This window comes from Erpetoichthys calabaricus, chromosome 17 (assembly GCF_900747795.2).
Source record: "Erpetoichthys calabaricus chromosome 17, fErpCal1.3, whole genome shotgun sequence".
Classification (NCBI taxonomy): Eukaryota; Metazoa; Chordata; class Cladistia; order Polypteriformes; family Polypteridae; genus Erpetoichthys; species Erpetoichthys calabaricus.
Genome location: NC_041410.2, coordinates 55,326,542 through 55,353,746, shown reverse-complemented (window position 1 = coordinate 55,353,746; position 27,205 = coordinate 55,326,542). Strand labels below are relative to the sequence as shown.

Here is a 27,205-nt window from a genome sequence, read left to right as displayed (position 1 = left end):
AAAATGTGAAAACTCCCAAGGAGGTGAATACATTTCATACGCCCTTACAAACATTTCTCTGTAGCATTTCATTTTTGTTTAGAAATCTACAATGTTCACTTTTCTACTGACACTAGTGCAGGAGACAAAAATAAACATACAACTTTGTAAAATACTCTGTATAGTTAACATGTAGTAAATTCTTCTGATTTGCACTAGACCCTACAATTCTGGTCAGGACATAGGAGGTTTAAAAAAGAAAAAAAAAAAGCTTTTCCTTGCAAGTTTTGGGCATGAGATAAAGTTCAGCCTTAAACAGGATGCTTCAGGTCATACATATAATTCTGGCATTTTGAAATCCAACCTCCTATCAAATTGTCATAGAGAGTGACAGTTGCCGACTGCATATTGCATTGTTTATTCCCTGCTTCATCAAAGTCCATATTAAGAGAGTGGTGGCTATAATTATAACATATTCCCATTAGGTTTAGTGGTATTGTAGTGGTTAGAGCTTATCAGTGCAGGGATGAATTTTACTCTGTGAACAAGAAAATGAAAATGGCGTTTAACCTCACTGACATTCTCATGTTTTCAGATACCTGCAAGCAATCCGAGTGAATGTTGTGTTTACAGAAGTGGCCGATACTTTTATCGTTGTAGACCTGTGTAATAAAACATGTTTATGTCGCTTTAGAATTAAGAAATATTGCCTCTTAACAATTTCACGTATAAATGCATGTGTGCTGTTATAATGCAAAAATCATTGATTCCAATTAGATATCCAAAACAATATTTGAATCCATATGACAGGCTCATTAAGCTATTTATTATACATTCACTAAACAAATTATTAGGAACACCTACTTATCCATGCAATTGTCAAATCAGGCAATCATGTCGCAGCAGTTCAATGCAAGAAATCCTGCAGATGCCTGTCAGGAGCTTCAAGTAATGTTCACATGAAACTCCAGTATGGGGGGAAAAAATCAAATTTTAAAATGTGATTTCAGTGATTTGGACTATGGCATGTTTGTTAGTGCCAGACAGGTTGGTTTGAGTAATTCTGTAACTGCTGCTCTCCTTGGATTTTCACACACAACGATGTCTAGAGCTGACTCAGCATGGTGCAAAAAGAAATAAAAAAAAAACATTTGCAGTGAATGTCAGTTCTGTGCCTTGTTGATGAGAGAGGTCACAGGAGAACGGCCAGACTGGAACACATCAAACCTTGAGGCAAATGGGCTACAACAGTAGAAGACCATGTCAGGTTCCACTCCTGTCGGCCAAGAATGGAAACCTGAGGCTGCTGTGGACACAGGCTCACCAAAACTGGGCAGTTGAAGACTGGAAAAATGTAGCCTGGTCTGGATGAATCTTGATTTCTACTGAGGCACACACCAATGGCATGAATCTATGCAAACAGCTTACCTTGTCTTAGCATTCCTGGCTAATGGTGTAATGGTGTGGGGAATGTTTTCTTGGCACCTTTTGGGCTCAGCAATAACAAACAATCATTACTTGAATGCCATGGGCTATTTTTGTTCATCCCTTCAATTTAACCATTTTCTAATGGCTACTTCCAGCATGATAATGAACCGTGTCATAAAGCAAAAGCAGCCTCAGACTGGTCTCGTGAATGTGACAATGAATTCGGTGCTTTGAAGTGGCCTCCCCAGTCACTGGATTTGGGGAGAACGAGATATTCACAGCATGATTATGCAGCTGATAGATCTATAGAAATTATGTTATGCAATCAACATGGATCAGATTCTCAAAGGAATGTTTCATGACTCAGCCTTTTCAGAAGCTCCGTATCTTATCCTGCCTCAGTTGTGAATTTCCCCTTGGGATTAATAAAGTATCTATCTATCTATCTATCTATCTATCTATCTATCTATCTAAAAGGTATGGAAGATTAAAATGCAATGCAATCCAATGTGTTAACTACATTTAAATGCAGTACGTATGAAAGTGGGCTATTTGATCTTAGCATGGTTTTATCATGTCATATTTAAAATATATCAACCAAAGGATTAATTGCTTTCCACTACGGAACTCAATTTTCTTGTCAGTTTTGATATAAAAGTGTGTTACATTTTCATTCATGTCCATATGAATTCCGCATAGCTGCAGTTCTGTGTGCATGCCATTTCAATTAGAGATCCATATTTTAATCAGGCCAAAACTAAACATAATCAAAGGACCAATCAGCGTCAAAATGTGGGGCAAGGGGTGTTCCAATCGTGAGTATGTTGTAATTGGAAGGGGAAAAAGGCGAATAGGAAGTCGGTAAGGTAGGGCATCTGCCTTCTCATTGAATGGTTGGAAGCTGGTGATCTAAATGACGATCTTATTCTTGTGTGTTGAAAGAGGGAAAAAAACTACATGGTATGTATATTTGTATCAGAGGGTATGTATAAAAATCTATAAAGAAACATAGCTTGTTAACCCTAACAAGTGTTTAACTCTATTCAGTATTTAGTAAAAATTGCTAACAACCCACACCTCAAAAATTTAACTGCACTGCTTAATTTCACATATATACAAATAAAACAAATTTAGACAACTTAATCCAAGGCAAAACTTTTTAAACACGACCTAAAATATGGTTTTCGCCATTTCAGTTACCCACCCCACTGTCCATTTTGACTAAACTTCTGATTGTCACCAGAACACAGAAGTGGAACTCTACCTAAATTAATTAGGTAATGTGAAATAATCATGACATAAATTTGTTTATGTGCACAATGTGCCTGGTGTCGGCACATGTCAGCATCCATTAAAAATTGGTTCCTACTTGTATTTGTTTTATTTTTGTGTGAATACCTACTGTATATTTCCTGATAATGAGAGTATTTAAGGCCTTGAACTTTTGGCAGACCAGAGGCTGCCCTTTAATTGGTTGCTTTCAGATTTCTCCAGGGATGCAGCTCTCTGCACCCCAGGCACTCACACATTTATTGACATTGAATTAGTATTGTCATAGGTTTTTCTTAATTTAATCTGATTGGACAATCGTCAATATATTATTTCATGTTAAAATCAATAGCTCACACTTCACACACGCCATTAATGTAATTACAGGTGAGTGAGGGCGACTTTTGGGAAATTTCAACTTCAAGTGGAACTTCAGAAATCAAAGAAAACTTGGTTGTTTCATTAATCAAACACCCCTTCATAAAGAGTTCACTTGAAGAAAAAAGATGATAAAGGGGCTTAGACTGGACCAACCTGACTTAAGAATTCAGCAGCAGGCTAGTGATCGAGGACAAGCTTACCCACAGACTTTTTCCCACTCTTGTGATGAGAAATGGATTTGGTTAACTGGATGTGCTGTGAGTAATGCCTTTTTTTTTTTGCTTTGTCTGTTTGCTGTTTCAAAGTGTTGAAGCATTGTGGACAGCAATGGGGGTACGAGCCTTAAAACATCTTTCTAAAAAATGAAAGCAGCTGCAGTCATCAAGACAACAGTATGAGGTGTAATTATTTTGGCAGATTCAGTGAAATAACTTGATTTAATCAGAAAGTAATTGAGAAATTTTCTGGCATGAAGGAAAGAAAGGCTAAATTTATGTTCAAGGAAATCTAGGTATCCTGATTGTAAAGGCAGAACAAGGTTTAGGTTGGACTTGTCCTCTGAGTGTAAAAGACTGGTTGGGGGTGTATAAGATGTGGGGGTTTGTGGATTTTATGATGTGAATTTGTGCCCAGATGAGGTAAGTCTGGCAAACTTGCATAGGACTGGGCAGACTGTTAGCAAGTGTAGAATAAAATTTGGGAGGGAGTGATTCTGTGGGTCTGCTAAATGATTAACTGTGATGCAAGACTGGAGAAAAATCAGAGGACTAGTGATTGTATGATGTGGATTTATGGAATACAATGGAAATGATCAAGGACTGGGCTCTCTGTTAACAGAAGCAGAATAAGATTGGGATTAGATTTATGCTATGGAAGTGTTATAGGACAAAGAAAATCCATGTTGTTGGAAGGTTACGGAGGTGGGTGTGCAGACATTGTGGTGTGGGTTTTGGCAGAATGGAGAACTGGGCAAGTTGGCAAAGGATTATACAATTTAGAGACAGGTGTAGTACACAATTTGGGTGGCATGTGCACCTGTACCTTTCCAGATCTATAGGGCAAGTTATGGGAAGAATAAGGGGACTGTGGATGTCACACACTGAAGTTTAGGAGCTTAATAGAAATGGGAAAGCTGACATCAGTTTGGGCAGCATGGTGGGGAGGGTAGAATACATTTTAACCTGAATTTGTCCTATGGGTCTAGTACTGGACAGGCCCAAGATGTGCATTAACACTATGATGAGGACCAAAAGAGCATGCAGAAGAGAGATAGATATGAAAGGCACCATATAATAGATAAGTGCTGCTTCAGTTTGTTCCCCCAAACATTGCACCCCCACTCAAATTTTTTTCACCAGTCTCCACTTTTGCCTATGAAAAAGTATAGAGTGAGAAAAAACATGCTTAGGAGAGAAGGAATAGGTGAAGATTTGCACTGTTATTGCCATGAAGAGAATGAAGCTAAAGAAGTGATGGTTGAAAATATGATAAGAAGGAGTCTCAACAATAATGATGGCCAAAAATGCATGCAAACTGGGAGAGACAAATTTAGGGAGCATTTAACCAACCTTGGCAAATCCAGCATGATGGCTGTTCAGCCTCTAAGTATTGTGGTCTTGCTACAATAAAAAAAAAGTTTTGGCAAACTTGTTCAGGTTTGGAGCCCTGTCTGAATGAAATAGCAGAGCTTGTGTAGCTGCAGGGGTTTTTCCCATCAGCATACCTAATGTTTAATAAATGGAAAAACACATTTCTTAATATGAGAATATTGCTGTTTGATAATAGGTTGAGCAGCAGATGGTGATTTCCATTTCTTGTGAGTTTGTTTGGGTGTTATACACTGAAGAGATTGTTTCCTGTTGCCATTCGCGAGAGTGCATCTGTCTGGGACTTGACCTTAATGATCTTTCAAAATGCATATTTATAACCACAAGTAATAAAGCAAGTGGCAACAATACAACTAGCCTTTTGTCGGTGGTAACCTGATATAAACTCACCAGAACGCATTGTCTGAAAACTTCAAAGCAATGATAACAAAGTCAGCACTCGTGTGCGAAAAAGGACGGATGAATAAAGTGGTCCTCCAACTTCGGCAGTTGGGTACAAAACAGTGAGACAAGTTAGCAATTAAGTTTGTCTTGCTAAACTCTGCATACTCATGCACAGAGGCCTATTGTTCAATTCATTATTAAGGTGGAGTCGGCCCCAAAGTTCTACAAAGATCTAACACTAGAAGGGTTAAAGTTCACTGCTTTCCCAGGATAATTTCCACATGCAAAAGAAGAATAACATTTGAATGGGAATCACTAGACTGACATGACGCCCTTCCCAGCTGAATATTCTTAGCAGTGAAGCCCCCAGTGTCCATTTGGAGAAATGTTTGAAGTAAAATGTTCTTATAAGGGGGATTTCCTTGTAAATGATAAGAAAACCACATTGTCTCAAGTATTTACTGTATATGGCACACTTTATATTGACCATCTCACAAGCAATGTTTATGTTTTTCAAATTTAGTTTAAATAACTAAAACAAACCATAAGGACTTGTAATGAATATACAGTACCAATATGCTGTATATATATATATATATATATATATATATATATATATATATATATATATATATTTTACTTTTATTGTTTTTTTTTTGTTTTTTTGTTACTACAATTTTTTAAATTGGCGACTTCTTTCCAGGCTAGAAAGTATCACAAAATGGACGAAAGGTATGAATTCCATCAATAAGAAAAAAAACAGCTTTTTGACATAAGTTATAATTGCAAGACGTGAAAATTAATTTTTTGATTCATCACAGACACCATGCTAAAATCAACATTTTTGAATGTTCTGAACATCATTGTATCAGAATCTAGGTTCAACTCTGTAGCAAATTTTTGACTCCAAGCTTCCATTTACATGAAGTAAAATGAGTGATGTCAAGCAGTAATAGCCATTTGCAACACAAGTAAATGTCTTGGCTGTATTTGTAGATTAATTTAGTGGTATTCTGGTAAATATTAATTTCTATCAGCATCCATACCACATGCTCTTCAGAACAGGTCATCTATCTGAAGCTTAGCATTTTCAGGCCCAGCCAGTACTTAGATGGGAGACCATCTAAGAAAAGCTTGGGTTGCTGATGGTAGAGGTGTTGGTGCGGCCTGCAGGGGGTACTTACCTCGTGGTCTGTGTGTGGATCCCAATGCCCCAGTACAATGACAGGGACATTTTGCTGGAAAAATGACACCATCCTTTGGATGAGATGTAAAACCGAGCTCCTGACTGTTTGTGGTCAGAAAAGATCCCTGGGCATCCTCAAAGTCAAGTCAAAAAGTCAAAGTGAACTTGTCATCTCAGCCATATATAAGTATACAGATAGACGAAATTGCGAAGCTCAGGGTCCACAGTATAACAACATGACATGTAAATAATAAATTAAAAATAGAATTAAAATTAAAATTTAAAATTAAAACACAAACAAGACAAGACCTTGTGCAAAGACAAGACAAAGAAGTAGCAGCAATATTGATGTGTAAGAGATGTAATATAATAAATAAATAATAGATATATATAATACAGAAATTATTAGTGTATGATAATAGTTGTTTAAGATGTGTAAACAATGACAGGTCAGAATGTTTCACAGCAGAAGTATATCAACAGTGTCAAAATACTTCAAGGTCAGTAGGAGATTTTCAGCTCTTCTCTACCTGCACACTCGTCTTTGCAGGACAGTGGCTCACATGTATAAAAGTTCTGTTTTTAGAGGTGGTTGAGGCCATGTGGAAGGTCCCAGGGGGGCAGCCTGGTGTTAAGGAGTCTAACAGATTGGGAGTAAAAACTCTCCTGCAGCCTGGCAGATCTGGCTTTGATGCTGCAGTATCTTCTTTTGGACGGCAGAAGTGTGAAAAGTCCATGTGAGGGGTGTAAGGTGTCCTGCACAATGCTGCTGGCCTTGCGGACACTGCGTTTGTAAAATATGTCCTGTAGTGAAGGGAGAGGCACCCCAATAATGTTCTCTGCTGTCTTCACTATCCTTTGCAGGCGCTTGCGGTCGGATATGTTGCAGTTGCCATACCAGGCCGTGATGCAGCTGGTCAGAACACTCTCAATGGTGCCTCTGTTGAACATGGTGAGGATGGAAGGGGGAAGACTTGCTCGCTTCAGTCGCCTCACCTTCATAAAAAGTAGGGTGTATCCCAATGTCCTAGCTAAATTGCCCACCACGGCCTGGTCATTCTGGCCACCTAATCATCCCTTGTATCTTGGCTAACTATCTCTCACCCCTTAACCACCTATAGCTAATGCGTGGTGAGTGTACTGGAGCAAAATGGCTATCATCTCATCATCCAGGTGGATGCCACACATTAGGGGTGGTTGAAGTGACTCCCCACTCACTATATAAAGCTCTATATAAATGGACAGAATTACTATTATCATTAGAAACATGAACATTTCTGGGTTATTCCAAACTTTTGACTGGCAGTATATGTCTTACTGGTCCTCAAGTGGCTGATTCCTGCATAAATGCCAAATACCAGTGTCATCTGCAACGATAAAAAGAAAAGTTTGAGGATGGAGTGATTCTAAACTTTTGCCCATTTGTCACATTTAAAAATGGCTTTTTCTTTGAAACTGCAGATGCCACTGGTATTTGGTGTGCATTTAAGAAAACAGACAACTGAGGACCAGTAAGGTTTGTTTCTCTGGAGCTGTGTTTCCAGTGACAAGCTGCATCTTCACCAGATACTGCACAGTGTATTTTGGAATTTAAATATTACTGTGTATAATTTAGCATTGGCAAGGTGGTGGCCTAGAACATGCATGTTCCATAGAAGTGTTTAAAATAAAGGGTTTGATATTGATATGATTTTAAAATACTTTTTATGTTCTGCTGCACTGGCACCCTAATAAAGGTCGGTTCCAAAATGGTGTGCACTGCTGCTGGCATAGACTTCTGCCCCCTGCAGCCCACAATTTGAATTAAATAGACTTTTAAAAGATGAGCATTTTGTTTAAGCTGTTTTAAGTCTGAGGGACAATCACTATCAAGTGTCTGCAAACAGTCGATCTTAATACATAATTTGCACCACTGAAAACTCTCATGTAGTGCCTTAGAATTATTTCCACTAAAGACAGAGAACAACAATACAATACATACACATACAATGTCTATGAAAAGTGTCTTATATTTGCAATCCATTTAGATCACTTTGCAGAGATCTTTTTCGCTTTGACATTCAGTGTCAAAAAAAGTGTAGAGACAATTGAGATACTGATCGAAGCTCTCGAGAGACTGAGTGAGGAGTCTGAGTGTCTGGGCTTATGAGTGTCCTGGATAAAAACCAAGATCCAGGCCTTTAATGGCTTCTTGAGCACAGCCATCAGCAGTGTGTCTGTCTGAGGAGAGAGTGTCGACCTTGTTGAGAAGTTTACTTACCTCGGCAGTGACATTCATGTCTCTGGTGAGTCTTCCTATGAGGTCAGTAGACAGATTGGGAGAGCATGAGGGGTCATGAGGTCACTGGAAAGGGGTGTGAGGCACTCCCAATTTCTTTGCAAAAGGATGAAGATCCAAGTCTTTAGAATCCTGGTGCTTCCTGCCTTGCTATTGTGAGAATTCTTCAAATAAAGAAAGAAGCTTTCACAAAAATAAAGTGTTGGGGACCATCCCCGTATATTGTCCTGCGGACAAAGTAGCAAATAAATGATCAAAAGTCCAAGAGGGAACATTTGACAAAGTTTATATCACAAAATGGCGATTATATACAGAATGGTATTATGGGAATAGGAAATGGTTGGCAGGAGGTGACGTTGCAACAGGAAGTGGAAACAACGTCGTTAGATGAAAACCGGAAGTGACGTCATTTGAAAGAGCCGGCAGTGATGTCATCTCATGTGACCAGAAGTGACGTTGTGGCGGTCATTTTGGAACCGGGAAGTGGGGTTATTTATTTTTCTTCGGTTTTTCTGTGGAGAGAAGAGATTCCGGTAAGTACCACAAGACAACCCTTCATCTCGCAATGTTTCACTCACCTTTAGGCTTTTTGGCTGCCTCCTAATCACACGTGTGTTTCACTATATGGTTGGAAGACACAGATGCTATCCAGTGACCTGAGATGAAGACTGGTACTGTGTCTGTTCGGAGAATCATTGGGTACAGCTGGTTTGACTTTGTGTGAAATGAGCGGTTGCTCAAGGGAGCATCAGTTATAGCACAACGGCCATGTGGTGCGATTACCCAAGGGTGATCCAGCTCACAGGATCCTCATTGTTGAAGACCCAAGTGGCTGGACCAGGCCAAGGGAATGCCCACATAACACCTGGCTGCAGCAGAGAGATGGTCACTTCTGGAGGATGGGACTGGACCGCATGTGTGCCTGGGAGGCTGCCAACCGGGATCCTGAGCTTTTTTGTTGTGTGATGGGTGTGGCAACATGCTATACTAGTGCAAGCTCCCTAACCTGACCTGACCTGACCTAATTGTCAAAAAAGCCAAATTAAATCAAATGCCATTCAATGTTATATAACAATAAAATGTGAACACTTCCAAAGGGACAAATGCTTTTTATAGACACTGTACATGAGATTCCAAGTTGTACCTTGGTGCTTGCTACATTATGTAACCATCCATGGAAGCCATTTTTTAACCACCATAGAAATGACTACTTTTGTGTTATATGATCTATTGAGGGGTGGCATGATGGCACAGTGGTAGCGCTGCTACCTTACAGTAAGGAGTCATGGGTTTTGCGTCCTGGGTCCTCCCTGTGTCTACATGGGTTTCCACCAACATTCCAAAGACATGCCTGTTAGATGTATTGATAATACTACATTTTCCCTGATGTGTGGATGGTGTGTGTGTGTGTGCTTTCATGCTGTGATGGACTGGCACCCTGTCTAGGGTTTCTTCCTGCTCTGCGCCCTGTGCTAGCTAGGTTTGACTCCAGCACCCATCATGACCCTATTCAGGACAAAGTAATTTAGAAAATGACTGACTGACTGATTTATTAAACCCTCTTAAATTATACAGCATGTTGCAGTTTGTGTTGATCGCCGAAATTAGCCAAAGCATTTTTCACAATGACTTTGCCGATCTCCTCATTCACTGAATTTTTCCCTCAAAATTCACCCTTACTCTGGCTTAGATGAAGTTTTTTATTTCCTCAGTACCCCATGATGCTTTGCAAGACCGGTGTGATATTGCCAAGCTGTAGCAGCCATGTTGGATGGTTCTGTCACTAACCAATCTGTGCTACCTGTACAGTCTGCATTGTGCATGCACAGAACTTTCACACATGCATATATTAAGCATATTCTACCTCACACTTTACTATGGTAGCCAATCTGCTTCACGCAGGGGTGAATAATTTACAACGTATTATATGCATGCGCGATGTCACTACACAATCAGTACTCCAGCCAGATTTGCACAATGTGTGCTTCTAACGAACTCCAGACTCTAGACACAAGTTCACAGACACAGTCAGGGGTTCAAATAAAGTATATTTTTATAATACAAAAATGCCTTTCTCAGATTCTTCCTCCAAACATAAGTTATCACAAACACAATTCCAAAGTAATTCCTTCACTCTTCTTGTCCCATACCTTCCAAATCCAACTGCCAGAGTGAGATGAGGTGACCGCTTTAATCTCAGACCTAGTATTTGGATGTTGTCCAAAGGAAGCACTTTCAGGTAAGATGGGAGCCTCCCAAAGTGGCAATAGCCCTTACCTGTGGCGGTGGTATAAATGGAACCCTACAGGATTATCTAGCAGGACTACTGTTGCAGGGGAGCATTCAGGCAAGCTGTCTCTCCAGTCCGTCCATTGTACCTGGGTCAGGGTCACTGTGGTTAAGGCTTTGGATTTCAAAGCATATTATGCCATTTGCGATGTCGCTCAGGGATAGACCCCCACGTACATAATGCTGATCCCTCACATCACAGGCTCTGTGGGTGTTAGTTGTAGTGATCAGAGCTCAGGAGACGCAGAGAGAGATAAAGGACCTGAAGCATTTGGGGCTCATTTTATCTCAGGGAGGCACCGTGGTGCAGTGGTTAGCACAGCTGTCTCACAGATCAGCTCAGTTATCTGGCCACAATAATCAGTCCAGCATAGTTGACAGATGCTTTCCCAGCCCGCAGTGGCATTAAATGACCTCTACCTCACAGGGGTAGTGCTGCTGCTTTGCAGTAAGGAGATTGTGGGTTCTCTTCCCGGGTCCTCCCTATGTGGAGAGCGCTTTGAGTAGTGAGAAAAGCGCTATATAAATGTAAAGAATTATTATTATTATTACACTATTAAAATCCACTCAAAGCTAGTTCAGTTTCTCCATCCTTATTGAATTCAATGTATTTTATTGAGTTTGCCAAAATTCTTCTGTTTTCACCAAACTTGAGGTGAAGAGAATTCAGTGACAATTAAAATGATCTATTACTATCATTCCTCTATAAGAGTCCAGCTAAACAAGAAGATGCCATGTTGTTAAAAATGCAGTCAATCTTAGGGAGCCATAATCTGTTTGACTGGCATAGTGGGTAGCTCTGCACCTTTACTGCTTTAGAAGCCTGGGTTCAAATTCTGTCCTTGTCAACTTCTGTATGGAATTTGCATGTTTTCCTATGCCTATGTGGGTATTCTTCAGATATTTCATTTTAACTCCCACATCCCAGAGATGTTCCGGTTAAAATTGACTGCCAACTTTAAACTGATTTTGTTTGCCCAGTGGTGGATTGGCACCCCATCAAGGTTTGGGTTTCTGATTTATACCTAATGGTGCCAGGGTGTTAGGTGCCAGATGCCCATGTCTCTGTTACAGGAGTTAGAGCCTTCTGAAAAGGGTAAATGGAAGGTTTGCAAAGTGCTGTTGACTAAAAGAGTGAGCTCTGTTTCAACACTGCTCTGAAATGTGTTAAAAAATAAGTGCCAAACACAGCCATTGCATGTTTTCATAATATATTAAACTTTGATCTTTCTTGTAATTATTTATTGAAAAGTAATGTTTAGTTTTAGCCATTATGATTTTGTAAAGGTTATAGACTAGAGCAGGCTTTAAATGATTGTCATTTGTAACCCTGCCATGAAGAGCCCAGGCACATTTTGCATTTGAAGCTCTCTGGCGTTTATGCACAACATATGGTGGCCTTTTAATCCAGCCTGCATTTACTAAACAAGTAATTTCCATTTATGTCAGCGTTTCTCAACCTCTAAGTATTTGTGACCCGAGTTTTCATAACAGTTTTAATCGCGCCCCCCTAACGGTTTTTTGAAACTCTAATAAAATTTATTCCTATATTTTCTGTTGCCGATACAACACTACAAGTTTTAAATTTTCCTACGAATAATGAAATTAAGCCACATATGGCAACATTCACACCCCCTTTTTTGCTGCCCCACAGTTTGAGAACCGCTGATTTATGTTATACTCAGTGCACCAACTGTTAGATTTAGCCAGATTTATATTCTACTATGCACAACTCCAGCTCACCTACTTTATTTTTAAAACAGCAAGGTTTCAGTATTCAAGGGCATTACTGGGACATTCCCAGTCCACCCTCACTACTCATTTGGGCTTTCCATATATGTCCATGTGTTTACTGTTTTATTTTAAATTTGTGGCTTTGCTTCATTAGGGGCTTTGAATTGCATTTTGTCTGACCCCTCATTTGAGACCAATTTGCCATGACTCCAACCTGGACCCTTCTAGTAGCTTCTGCTCCAGACATCATAGCTCCCAGGCTCACAGCAGCACACTAAACTTTACACCATATTAAGGCGGTGATTCCTGAAGAGGTTATTGTGATTTGCTTTCATTTTTTGCAAATTATATTAAATCATGAATCCTTCCTTTGGCTCCAGCTTTCTAGTGATCCTGCTCTGGATAAGCAGGTTTGGAAGATGGATGAATGGATCTTTATGTAGCGCTGCCACATAAATAAGAATAATATATTTTTCTGCTGTCTGGTTTTGTGGGGATTGTACTTACAGACTGAGATTGACAGCGGTGCCCCAGAGGTGGGACTTCTGGTTTCCTTTTTTCATTTTCAGGGAGCAATTTGCATAAAGCGTGCCATTTAAAGGGAGAGTGGACAGCCAAGAAGAAGATGGGGAAAATCAAACGAAGCAGATCAGCATCTGCCTGGGCCATGAGATGAAGTCCTGGAGCTTCTAAAGTCCTGACGGTCAGGTGAAAGTAATTCTTTTTGGACTGGTGAATTGGGCGTTCTGCTATTTCCCACGGACTCGGGCGAGCTTCAAGAAGCCTTTACTGTTCTTTATCATGGCACAGACTGACTGTATAGCTTTTACTGTGAAGATTTTTCGCTGACAGGAGTCAGCATCTATTAGTACTCATTGTTTCATCTGCTGCCCACAGGGGCTGGAACTGTGGTCTTACTTACACTCTGTTCAGGTTAATGTAATAAAGAGTCTGAAAGTAAAAAAAGTGTCAGCCTAGGACTTTAAAATGACAAAACGCCCACAACTCTCACTCATATAAGGCCAATGTCACTAATGAACCCAACAGGCACATCTGTGGGAAATGGGAGTAAAACATAAGAGCGCAATGAAAAATCCCCACACAGTCAACTGCCAGAATTAAAACTCAGGAGTCTACCTCAATACCACTCAATTGCTGAAATTAACTGGACCATAAATATTACAAAGTAGTGAATGGAGTGAAGTTAAATATTAGAAGATACAGTGGAACCTCGGTTCACGAACATCTCGGTACACGTACAAATTGGTTTATGACCAAAAAGTTTGCCAAACGTTTGCCTCGGTTCACGACCACACACTTGGTATACGAACAAGCCAGTTTCCCTTTCAGTTTGTACGTGTTCAGTCTCTCCCTGTGCATTTCCTGTGCAGCAAGCAAGAGCGAGAGAGCGCGGCACACACACACACACACACACAGGCAGCGCCAGAGAGAGACCTGGACGCATCAGGTAGAGAAGGCACTTAAAGAATGCACTGGGCTTGATTTTGTTTTCAGTTCTGTTTACAGCGATTGGTTCGTAACGTGCATTGTTGCAATGTTATTATTCTTGGTGGTTTATTAAATTACGGATTTTTTCAAATGTTCATTTTTTTCCCTGTGCTTAAAACTCATTAAAAAAAAAGTGTTTTTAGCCAGCGGTTGGTAGCGCTATAGCACGAACTATTGCAGTGTTAGTTTTCTCTGTTGTTCAAGGTTTTCTCAGTGTTATTTAATGTTTTTACATTTAGTTTACTATTACGCTGTGCATTCTATGGTTTAATTAACTATATTTGTGCTTAAAAATGTAAAAAATATATATATTTACATACAGTTTGTATGGTCTGGAACGGATTAATTGTATTTACATACAATCCTATGGGGGAAATTACTTCGGTTCACGGCCAAATCGCTTTACGACCAGAGTTTTGGAACAAATTATGGTCGTGAACTAAGGTTCCACTGTATCGGCAAGGCCAAAAATATTGGTACTCTTGTATTTTATTCCAAAATGCACCATTATTCCAGAAAAGTATCCATATATGCATTTTTTAGTATGCGAGAGAACAAAACAAAAAAGGAGTGAAAGGCACTCAGTTCTTGTTGATGCAAGGATCTACTCTTGTTCTGTCCTACATCTCTCTGAATGTTTCTGCTTCTCATTATCTCCAGTCTTTGTCCTCTCCATATGTCCCATCAAGATGTCTCCATTCTGCCTCTACCTGTCTTCTGATTGTCCCTACTGTTTCCAGACTTGCCAACATTAGATAATATACTTCTGCTCCTGCTCCAAATCTGTGGAATGATCTACCTTTGTCTATTCAACCAACACCCAATTTACTTCTGTTTAGGTGTCTTTTGAAGACACAGCTTTCCATGAAATGTTTTGCAACTGCATAGATTCTCTTCTATAGGATGGCTGCTGTTGTACTGACAAAGAGCTTTGGATCCTGATGTGTGCCTTAGTCTAGCTGCAGGTATCATGATGTTGTAGTAGTACTCCCTTTGTTTGTTTTTTATCTTTTCTCTGTTGCATATGCTTGAATCATCTAATCATTCTTATATATTATAACTTGCTTTTTAGGTTGTCTTGGGTAAAGGTGCCTGCTAAATTAATAATAATAATTATAATCATTTTTGGTTTTTTCTACAAAGACATTGCAAAATACCATGGGACAAAATTAATCTTGTATGAATCCTTCAAGCAGACTAATGCCTTTTAACGATTACCACAGGTGTCTTAAATCTAATCATTGCTGTCTAATCATTCATTCAGTGAGTTTAAATGAAGAAAAGAATTCACTCAACTCTTCTGTGTCTCACTAAATGCAAGAAATAAAAAGGAAAGAAGAGAATTTTCTGAGGAGGCAAGACAGACAGTAACAGCCAACAAAAAGGGAAAACAAGACCATCTACAAAGAGCTTGATGTTCCACTGGTGTCAATATTATCGAGAAGTTTAAGTCCCATGCAGCTAAAGTATAGCCAACATCCCTGGATGTGGCTGGACAAGGAAAATTGACCCACAATTAAATGGTGGAGAACGAAGCAAGGGAAACTTCAAAACAGTTCCAAGCTGACCTTTAAGCTCAAGGTGCCATAGTTTCAAATCACAAAATCTTTTGCTGTATGGAATAAAATAGGTCTTAATGGTAGAAGACCCACAAAGACCCCACTTCTAAGATTGAAACACAAACAAGTTGTGGAATTTGCAAATAGTTGCAGTCCTTCTGAATGAATGTCCTTTGGACAGACAAAACAAAATGAGAACTTTTCAGTAAATCACATCAATTTAAACATTAACATCATTCAAAGTTGTTGTCTGTTTTTACCTACATTTTTATTACTCTTTAATATATATAAAGTATCTATCTATCTATCTATCTATCTATCTATCTATCTATCTATCTATCTATCTATCTATCTATCTATCTATCTATCTATCTATCTATCTATCTATCTATCTATCTATCTATCTATCTATCTATCTATCTATCTATCTCCACCATGAAACATATATGAGGCTCAATTATGGATTGTGGTTGCTTTGCTGCTTCTTTAAATCTGTGCCGGGCACAATAAAATCTGAAGACTATCAGGGCATTTTGGAGTGCAACGTACAACTCGGTGTCAGAAAGCTGTGTCTTAGTCACTGCCCATGGGTCCTCCAGCTGGATACCAACATATCTCAAAATGCATCCAAGAATAGAGAAGAACAAAACATTGGATCATTCTAATGTGGCCCACGTGAATCCTCATCTGAATCTTGACTTTGGAACGAGCTGAAAGTCACAGTTGAGACAAGGCGCCCATCAGACAATCAGTTGAGTGGTGTAGAAATCTCATTCAGAGGAAGGACGGGAATCTTTTTCCCTGATATAGAAACTTAATCGAAAATGTTATTGATTAGACCCTGCCATATTTTTAAAACGTTTTGAACAGATCGTCTGAGAGAGAATTAGAACTTTTCCAATTTCAAATAGTATATAACATCAGTTACCCACTGACTTAAAAGTGGTGGGGTGGGATTCTTCCAGATAAGATAAGTAAAGATAAGTCTACATGCTAGTAGTGTAGCAAAGGCAATTACAGTTTGTTTATCCTTCTCCATTTTAAGCCCATCTGGGAGTGCACCAAACACAGCTGTTAATGGATTAGGAGTGATTGTGACACCCAAAACATGTGGCACAGTGAGACAGGAACTAGATTACAATGTTCACAGGTTGAATCTTACCCTGGAAATATTTTGGATAGTTTTAATCAAGATAAGTGCACTCAATACAAGATTTTAAGTTGAATAATTGAGTGCTTTGCACATAAGCTGAAGTGAATTCTGTGCATGGCTGCCTTCCATTCCTTTTCTGGCAAATCAAGTGACAGATCCTTTCCCCATTGTACTCTGGGATCTTTGAAAGGAAGAGACTTGAAAATGTTTTTAGAAATTGTAGAGATGCTATCTGGGTCTTCAAGTTACACCAATATTTCTTCTGGAATAGAAATAGGTGGAAGGTGAGGAAAACTGGGCAGATTCTGTTTAGCAAAATTTCTAGCTTGAAAATAGTGGAAAAACTGTGTTAATGAAAAGTTAAATTTGAAGCTTAATTGCTCATAGGATGCAAAAACATTATCAATGTATAAGTCTCTAAATGTATTAGTCCCAGACACTTCCCAAACATTAAACACTGTGTATGTTTGAGAAGGTGGAAAAAAGTGGTTGTCTTGCAGATGTGCAACAGTTAAGAGATTCTCTGTCTTAAAGTGCTTCCAACATTGGTTCCATATTCTGAGCGAATGAAGGGCAATTGGATTATTAATACACTTATTGACGAAAGTTTGTATTTACTGGAGTACAGAGCAGGGAATAAAAAGAAGTACTGAAAGATTTTAATTCTTTTGTAGACCAGGCGTATGTATGTTCATCAATTTGTGTCAATGTCCAGGACTTTATAGCTTGTATATTTGCTGCCCAGTAATAAAATTGATAGTTAGGTAGTGCCACGCCCTCTTCTGCTTAATTTTTTCCATGCAGACAGCAAGCTTTTGTTGAAAAAGAGCTTCATATTTACTTGTGATATTTACCCCTAGATATTTAAACTGATCTTCTAAGATAAATGAGAAGGTGTCCAGTCTAGTATTGTGTGTTACAGAGATCACTAGAAAAAGCACGCTTTTAGTCAAATTGATTTTGTTTCCAGATATCTTGTAAAAATCCGCTAGTGTTTTAAGGACTGCTGGCATAGAATTTTGCGGGTCAAATATATATAGTACCATATCATCTGCATATAGTAATATTTTCTGTTCAAGTCCTTCTCTGATAATCCCCTTTATCTCTGATGCATTTCAGAAATAAGTAACCAATGGCTCAATGGAGATTGCAGAGAGCAATGGTGATAGAGGACATCCTTGCCAAGTACTGTTTTCTATTTTGAAGTAGTCTGAAATAATGTTATTAGTACAAACTGAGGCTTCTGGACTAGCATAGAGTAGTTTGGTCCATGCACATATGTTTGGGCCAAATCATATCTGTGAATGTGGTGAATAGATAGCCCCATTCAACCATATGAAATGCTTTTTCTGTGTCCAAAGATAATAAAATCACTGGGGTGTTAGATTGAAATGGTGAATACATTATTTTAAACAAACATTTAAGATTAGAAGCTAAGTGTCTGCGTTTAATAAATCTGGTTTAGTCTTGTGACATCACAGAAGGAAGCACTATCTCAGTCCTTCTAGCTAGAATTTTGGAGTGCATCTTAACATCATTATTCAGGAGTGAGACTGGTCTGTATGATGCACATTGTAGTAAGACCTTATTTTTTAGGAACGACAGAAATGAATGCTTTTTTAAAATGAAAGGGTACCAAAATGTTCCTCCATCTATGTATTATAAATAAAGCTGTTGATCTTAATAACATTCCAAATGACTTTTGTTTGATAAAACAGATGGACCTTAATTTTAGATAAAGTAACAATAATGAATTTCCTGAAGCACTGAGTGCTCTATCACCAGTTACTCAAAATAGGAATAATCCATCCATCCATCCATTTTCCAACCCGCTGAATCCGAACACAGGGTCACGGGGGTCTGCTGGAGCCAATCCCAGCCAACATAGGGCACAAGGCAGGGAACCAATCCTGGACAGGGTGCCAACCCACCGCAGGACACACACAAACACACCCACACACCAAGCACACACTAGGGCCAATCTAGAATCGCCAATCCACCTAACCTGCATGTCTTTGGACTGTGGGAGGAAACCGGAGCGCCCGGAGGAAACCCACGCAGACACGGGGAGAACATGCAAACTCCACGCAGGGTGGACCCGGGAAGCGAACCCGGGTCTCCTAACTGCAAGGCAGCAGCGCTACCACTGCGCCACCGTGCCGCCCCATAGGAATAATACCCAGGAATAAGACTTACCGCAGGTTAATCCATTATTTTCAACCTAATTTAGCTCATTGCTCTTGTTATTTAATTTTGTTTTATGCAGTAACAGACCAGGATTCCTTCCAGGGTACAAAAGAGTCTGCAAGTCTACCTGTTATTTGAGCTTCTGTTACACGTGGATTTAAAAGCTATATGACAATGAGCGTAACAATGGGCTTATCTTTGTTATATTCTTAAATACAAGGCTAACAATGTCAGTGTACATAAATAGTGCCCACCACAGTGTATGAGACAAAGACCCGAATGCTCCACAGTTTAAAATTAATTAATCAAACAATTGAAATGTGATTAAAGTACACATTGCAGACTTTAATTTAAGGATATTTGCATACATTTAGGTCACATCTTGTAGACATTACAACACTTTTCATACATGGTCACACCGTTTCAGGGCACCATAATGTTTTGGACATAGCGATGGAACATACAATATATTAAAGCATCATACTTAGTACTTTGTTGCATATCCCTTGTATGCAATGACAGCTTAAAGAACATCACCAGGTGCTGAGGATCTTCTCTGTGATGGTTATGCTGTGCCAAGCCTGTAATGTAGCCATCTTCAGCTCCTGTTTGGTTTGGGGGTTTGTCCACTTCAGCATATGAAAGGCCTGCTCAATTGGATTTAAATCAGGTGACTGGCTTGGCCATTCAAGAATGGTCCAATTTTAGCTTTGAAAAACTCCTGTGTGACCTTAGCTATATGTTTAGAATCATTAGCTTGTTGTAGGATGAAGTACCGTCCAATGAGTTTGGAGACATTTTCTATAAGTTGAACATATATGATGTTTGTATACACCTCAAAATTCATTGTGTAACTGCCGTCAGAAATTACATCATAGATGAAGAGAAGTGTGCCAGTACCTATGACAGCCATACATGCTCAAGCTATAACACCCCCACCACCGTGTTTAACAGATGAGGTGGTCTGCTTTGAGCAGTTCCTTTTCATCTCTACACTTTCTCTTGCCATCACTCAGATACAGGTTTATCTTTTTCTCGTTTGTCCACAAAACCTTTTTTCAGAATTTGACAGGCCCTTTTAAGTCCTTTTTCACAAGCTGTAATTTGGCCATCCTGTTTTTGTGGCTAACTAGTGATGTTCATCTTGCAGTGAGGCCTCTGTATTTCTGTTCATGAAGTCTTCTATAGATTGTCATCTCAGACACACACACATCTGCCTCCTGAAGACCGTTTCTGGTTTGTCAGATAGGCATTTGGGGCTTTTTCTTTACCACAGTGAGGATTCCTCTATCTTTAGCAGTGGAGGTCTTCCTTGGCCTACCAGTCCATTTGTGATTACTGAGCCCACCAGTGCATTCTTTCTTCTTACTGATATTCAAGACAGTTGATTTAGGTAATCCTAAGGTTTTACTGATGTCTTGAATGGTTTGATTCTTGTCTTTCAGCCTCGTAATGTCTTTTCTGGCCTTCATTGGCACAGTTCTCGCCTTCAGGCTGAACAATGGCAGACTACAGACTCTGAAGGGTAGAAGCAGGCCGAGGTGTCTTATGAAGCAATGAAAAACACTTGAGAAATCACAAACACCTGTGACACCAATTGTCCCAAACTCTATGGTGCCCTGAAATGGGGAGACAATATATAAAAAGTGTTGCTCTTTCTACATGATGTGATCAAAATGTATACAAATCCTCTTTAATGAAAGTCTGCGATGTGTACCTCAGTGACATTTGAATTGTCTGATGTGTAATTTTAAACTGTGGGATAAATCAAGGAAAAATGTGTCTTTGTCCCAAACATTGTGGAGAGCACTGTATCTCTAAAAGTACAGTACAAACTTGAAGATTTTACCTGCTTGTTTGCATCCTGTACATTTTTTTTCAAATTCCCTATAATATTTAAATGTAATTCTGTTACAATAAGACAGCTACAGAGGAGGAAGTGCAGTTCAGAATTAAAAAGTTTATTTGCATCACTGCATCTGCAGCTCATTTGCTTTTGGAACAGCTCATTTTTTTCTTTTTCTTTTTTTTTCACAAGGACAATGTAAATGCAAGAATATAATTTAAGACAATTTTCAGTTATACATGTTGTACATTTAATGTCATGGCTTTGTTTACGGTGATAATTTGCATGAGAAGGCCTCCTAGTATCTTCCATAGTCTTTAATTGTGTTCTGAATCTAGTTGACTTCCAAAAGAATACTTCAAGGTCTAACAGTGGGTTGCAGAAGTACTAAGAGCTCAAGTATTCCATTTGATTATTTTCTTGGCTGAGCAGTGAATTTATATTTTCTCCAGGTAAGAGCCAGGGACTAGTCCAGCTTGACTATTTTTCCGTACGGACCACCAGCCATCCTCTCCTTCTTCTGTGACTTCAACAAGATCGCCAACTGCTATGGACAATTCATCATGGTTCTGAAAAAGAGCAGACGGAGAGCATCAGCAAAGATTTGACATTTTATTTATAGTGTGGGTAACAGATTATTCAAACAATAAGTGGGGGCAAACACATGGGTTTCATAATGGAAGAAAGCTGGAGTGAACTGCTTTTGCTGGCACTCATTGCCATCAAGCATCAGAGGTTATCTGCTTACATGTAGTCTGTCATTAATCCATCCATTTACTGTAGCTGTTAATTGAATTTTCCAGGTTGAGGACAACCCAGTAAATACCATAATATTCAGAAATCCTCTTAATCCAGTTCAGGATTTTAGGAAGCCAGGGACTATCCTGGCAGCATTGGGTACAAGGCAGGAATACACACTGTTCAGGTCACCAGTCCATTGCAGGGCACACATAGTCACACAGGGCCAATTAATCCTGACACACATCTTTTGGGATTTGGGAGGAAAAACCTGCATAGACACAAAAAGAGTTTTCCAACTCCAGATGAGCAATAGTCAGGTGCAGGATTCGAATCTACAACAAAGGATTAGTAAGGCAGCACCACTCTGCTGTGTAAAAGTGTTGTCACAGTCAAGGCGGAAAAAAAATGACAAGGACTTGTTCATGAGTTAAAACTGTGCCACCAAATGTCATCAGTTAAACAATTTACTATTAACAAAACAAAAACAATATACTGCATACTGTAAATACACAATGTACAATATATAGAACTATGACAGCCCCAATGTTAAAGGATGCAGACTGATGTACCGTGTCAGCCATTTGTGAATGCAATGAGAAGCGAAGCAAAATTACAAATCTGTTGCCTAACTGAGTAGATTACAATAGGTCAGTTTTCAAGACATCTCACAGCCCCTCTTCAGACAAGGCATAATACAGAAACTGGAGTTACCTGAGTTTATATACACACTAGGAAAAAAAACATGATTCTAAAACCCGTATGTGAGACATATGTAGTGTCAAGTATTGATAGGCCTCTCCAACCTAAGATTCATTTAGTGAAAGAGGGCAACAATGTATGATCAAGATATTCTGATAACTGTCCAACAAAGTCTTTTGAAGTTTTGGATGACTTTTGATTGCAATGTGGATCTGTAATCAAATCTCATGGGTCAGTCAAGGTGATGTAAATAACCCTCATATCTGAAACTCTTGTTTCTATTTAAACCATGTTGCAATGTGTTAAATTTCAGCACCAGTTTAACTTCCCATTTCCATTGTATCTTGATGTTCCCCATAAGCACTGTGACTTTAAAATCATTCTTGCAGTGTCCATTGCTGTTGAAGTGAGCTCCTACAGGAACATCTCTGTTGCCATGCTTAATGTGAGATCTGTGTAAAGTCATTCTTTGTTGTGGTGTTTGTCACATTGTTCCATTTACCAAAGAATTACACTTCTCAGCTCCTGTGGAGAAAGCCTGTCATAGGATACAGGAAAAACTAGTTGATATCTGAACTTCAGATTCAGTAAGAGCATTGTGGACTCCATCTTGCCAGTCAAACATTGAACCCAGTCTTTTTCTTTGCACAAATATTTGAGAAAGTCATGTTAATATCTACATTTGCTTTTTGGATTTGGAAAAGGCTTTTGACCTTGTAGATCATCTAACTTTGTGGAAAGTGCTACAAGAATATACGGCTGACACATGCCACTTGGTCTCTGTATTTCTAGAACAATAATCATGCTTGCATTTTTGTGATTTAAGTGTATCTATATGGCACACTTAAATAATTATAATTGATTTTTGTTTTTGTCTGGCCTCACTATTGCATTTACATTTACATCATATTATGTTTTCCTTTAAAATGATATATGGGGTCTGATGACCCCAAATGAAACGGCAGTGCCAGCATGAAGTAATCATGATGGGATGTTTTCTGAGCCAAAGAGGCTTCCATATCTTAGTAGGGCATTCAAGGAAATATGATATTTGAATACCTGTCATATCTGAAAGAAGAAGAGGAGGACTGAGAGAGATAAGGAGAGTGTGTATAATGGCCATGGTCTGGATTGAATTTTCAGTGTGTTACAAAAACACCAAGGTTTCAGCCTTGAAGGAAGAATGTATCTGAAAGGAATTCCTGAATATCCACTTGAGCCAGTGGTTTGAATTGTGATGTCTTTCTGAATTTAGGAATATATATCTACTCTCTATATATAAAATCCTAAGCCTAAAAGTGCAACGATTTTACGTCACATTTTTTGTCACACTTTAAATCAGACTTATTTTAAAACCTTCATATATATGTTTGGTATCAATGTTGTCAGAATTTATCAAACTTTAATGTGATGTTGTTAGATTTTCAGATTCTTATTCCATTTTTAAGTTATAAACTATAAAATATCAACTTTGTGCCAAGAAATTTAACCACGCCCGGGGTCGGAAATAAAAGACAAAGAGCAGATGACAAAGACAGCTGCTGTACAGGCTTTTAAATGTTCCAAGTGCCACACAAGATTCAGATCACGCAGCATGGCAGCAGCAGTAAGCCAGCAGCTGATCAAGCAAAGAGGAGGTTAAAAAAAAAACTATTTGTTTCCCATTGTATCACCGTTTAAGAGGAGGTTTCGGAGGAGTGACTGCGTCTCCTTGAGGTGCGTTCAGCCCCCCTCTTCACTCTTCACAATGCTAGCGGCAGAGACGTGAAGTGGCCACAGGCCAGGGGGATTGGCGAGCGAAGCAAGCAGGGGGTAACCCCATATATACACAATATATATGTTTTTTGACACTGATTAACAGAAAACAACTCTTTACTGTCAAAATGAAGTATTTCATATTTCCTGGAAGAAAATTTATTGCCTAAGTATTCACCCTTAGTATTCAAGTATTCAAATCATCACTGGTGCAGTCAATTGACTTTGGAAGTGTCATAATTTGTTCAATGGAAGTCACCTGTCTGGGGTTTTAATTGATTTTAGTATAAATGCACCTGATCAGGAAGGGTCAGCTTGTGATGAGTCAGTATTGTGGACTAACCTACACAGTGAAGACAGAAAAAGAACACTCCAAGAAAGTCTGTGAAAAGGTAATTGAAAAGCACTAGTCGGGGTTGGATATAAGAACAGTTCCGTTAAATAAATCTCTAAGAAATGCATAGAGCATGGCACAGATGTAAAAGTGCTTAGAGCAGCCCATCCAAAAAAGCTGAGTGTTTATGCAGGTAGAAGACTAGTGAGGGACACCACCAGGAAACCTATGAGAACTCTGAAGGAGATAAAAACTCCAGTGGATGAGACTGTGCAGGAAACTGTTGTTTCATCAGATACCAAGATATCATGATACATTTATTATCACTGTACAGTACAATGAAATATTGTTTGGAGCAAGCCAATAAATGCCTTAGAAAAAAGTATATGAGTAGACAATTAACTAAGTAAACATTAAAGTATGAGAAGCAGAGTTACTGTTAAGTCAAGTCAGGGAGCATGCACTGGTACAGTGCGTTGCCTCACCCACTACATGATGAAACAACCTGGGATCCCGGTTTGCAACCCCCCAGGTAGATACACACTCCAGTCCCACCCTCTGGAAATGACCCTCTGTCTGCCGCAGCTAGATGTTACATGGGCAACCCCTTGGCTTGGTCCAGCCACTTGGGTCCCCAACAATTAGGAACTTACGAGCTGGATCACCCTTGGGGAAACGCGCCACATGGCCGTAGTGCCATAACTGATTCTCCCTCACAATGCAGGTAATGTGCTTCATTCGGGACTCCATGACACAAAGTCAAACCAACGGTACCCAAGGATTTTTCGGAGAAACACAGTACCAAAGGAGTCCAGTCTTCGTCTCAAGTCACTGGATAGTGTCCATGTTTTGCAACCATATAGCAAGACAAGAAGCACCAGGACTCTAAAGTCTTGGACCTTCGTCCTTTGGCATAAATATTGGGAGCGCTACACACCCCTTTCCAGTGACCTCATGATCCCCCCATGCTCTCCCAATCCGTCTACTGACTTCATAGGAAGAGTCAGAGACATGAATGTCACTGCCAAGGTAAGTAAAGTGTAAGTGGGACATCCTGTGGGTTCGCTGGATCCCCTCGAGGTTGCTGGATATCATGGCCGGCCTGTACACTGGTACTGTGACTGCTGTGTAGAGTGGAGGCAGAACCCCTGAGTTTTTCACAGTTGATTCTGGGATTAATCAGGGGTGTATTCTTGCTCCTACTCTGTTTAATGCTTGTATGGACTGGGTGTTGGGCAAGGTCGTGGGGTCCAGTGGCTGTGAGGCATCTGTTGATGAAGAAAGATTCACAGATCTTGACTTTGCTGACAATGCTATGATCTTCACAGAGTCAATGGAGGATCTGATTGGGGCGCTCGAGAGACTGAGCGAGGAGTCTGACTGTCTGGGCTTACGAGTGTCCTGGATTAAAACCAAGATCCAGGCTTTTAATGACCTCTTGGGCACAGCCATCAGCAGTGTGTCTGTTTGCGGAGAGAGTGTTGACCTTGTCGAAAGGTTTACTTACCTGGGCAGTGACATTCATGTCTCTGGTGTCAGTTACTGTTAACAGTTCCAATATACAAAGAGTAAAAGTAAAGGTAAATATGTAGTAAAAATAAACATGTAAGCATAAATAGAGAAATAATAAATGAAGTCACAAGTAAATGAAAACACAATGAAGATTACAGAGCCAGGGCAGAGGAGTAAAAATGAATGGCCCAGGTGGGTTGGATCTTCATAAACATTCTTTGCTTTTCCTCTGCGGTGGGTAGTGAGATATCTTCCAGTGATGGTAGCTGACTGCCAGTAATTCTCTGAGCTGTTTTAATGCTACACTGGAGGGACTTCCTGTTCCCTGAGGTGCCGCCAGCGTATCAAGTTGTAATGCAGTGCGTGATGACAGACTCTATTGGGCAGTCGTAGAGGTTAACTAGCAGCTATCGTGGGAGTTGTGCTTTTTTCAGGCTCCTCAGAAAGTGAAGCCTCTGAAGACCTTTCTTGGCCATTGCTGTCATGTTTGTTGTCCATGACAGGTCCTGGCTGATGTGGACTCTGAAGAATCTGAAAATCTGGACTGTCTCCACCCTCTCGCCATTAATGCTGATGGGATGGTGACTGCTGTAGTTCTCTTCTCTATAGGCTGCTTCCTTGTTATTGGAGATCAAGTCTATCATGGTGGTGTCGTCTGCAAAATTTATTCTAATGTTAGTATCATGGGTAGATTTGCAGTCCTTTGTGAAGAGGGAGTACAGGAGAGTAGTACTCCAGTGTTCAGTATTATGGATGAAGATAAGTGCTTACCCATGCACACAGTTTGTGGTCTGTTAGTAAGAAAAATCTAAAATCCAGTTGCACAGGTGTGAGTTGAGACCCAAGTTCTTTAGTTTGATAGCCATCTTGTTGGAGGGTATGGTGGTGAAGGTGGAGTTGTAGGCAATGAACAGCATCCACAAATAACTGTCCTTCTGCTCCAGGTGTGACAGGGCAGTGTGAAGGGTAAGTGAGACAGAGTTCTCAGTTGACCTGTTTGCCCTATTAGTGAACTGGAATTGGTCCAGGGTGTTGAGGATGTTGTTCTTAATGTGTCTGAGGACATCTCACTCAAAGCACTTCTTAACAACAGAGGACAGCACCACTGGGAGATAATTGCTCAGGGACCTCATCACTGCCTGTTTTGGAATAGGGACGATTGTAGTGGACTTGAGGCAGTTGGGGACAGTGGCCTGTTCTAAAGAGATATTAAAAAGGCTGCATAACACTGCTGTCAGCTATTCTGTACAATGCTTCAGAACCCACCAGGGAACCCCATTAGGGCCAACTGCATTATTAGGGTTAATGTGGCTTATAGCCTGTTTCACCTCATGTGCATTCAGCTCCAGAGTACATAATGGGGCTTCTTGCTGGG

General features: G+C 39.7%; 2 protein-coding genes across 2 annotated transcripts in view; one reads left to right on the top strand and one right to left on the bottom strand.

Annotated features, from left to right (window-relative positions):
• LOC127526110 (craniofacial development protein 2-like) overlaps positions 1–27,205 on the top strand; it is a 1,015,936-nt gene that overhangs the window by 761,213 nt on the left and 227,518 nt on the right. The window lies entirely within an intron of this gene.
• pstpip1a (proline-serine-threonine phosphatase interacting protein 1a) overlaps positions 20,886–27,205 on the bottom strand; it is a 229,282-nt gene continuing 222,962 nt past the window's right edge. The window contains exon 15 of the mRNA XM_028822610.2: positions 20,886–21,358. Coding sequence (XP_028678443.2) covers positions 21,227–21,358 — 132 coding nt within the window. The 3' untranslated portion in view covers positions 20,886–21,226. The remainder of the gene's footprint in view (positions 21,359–27,205) is intronic.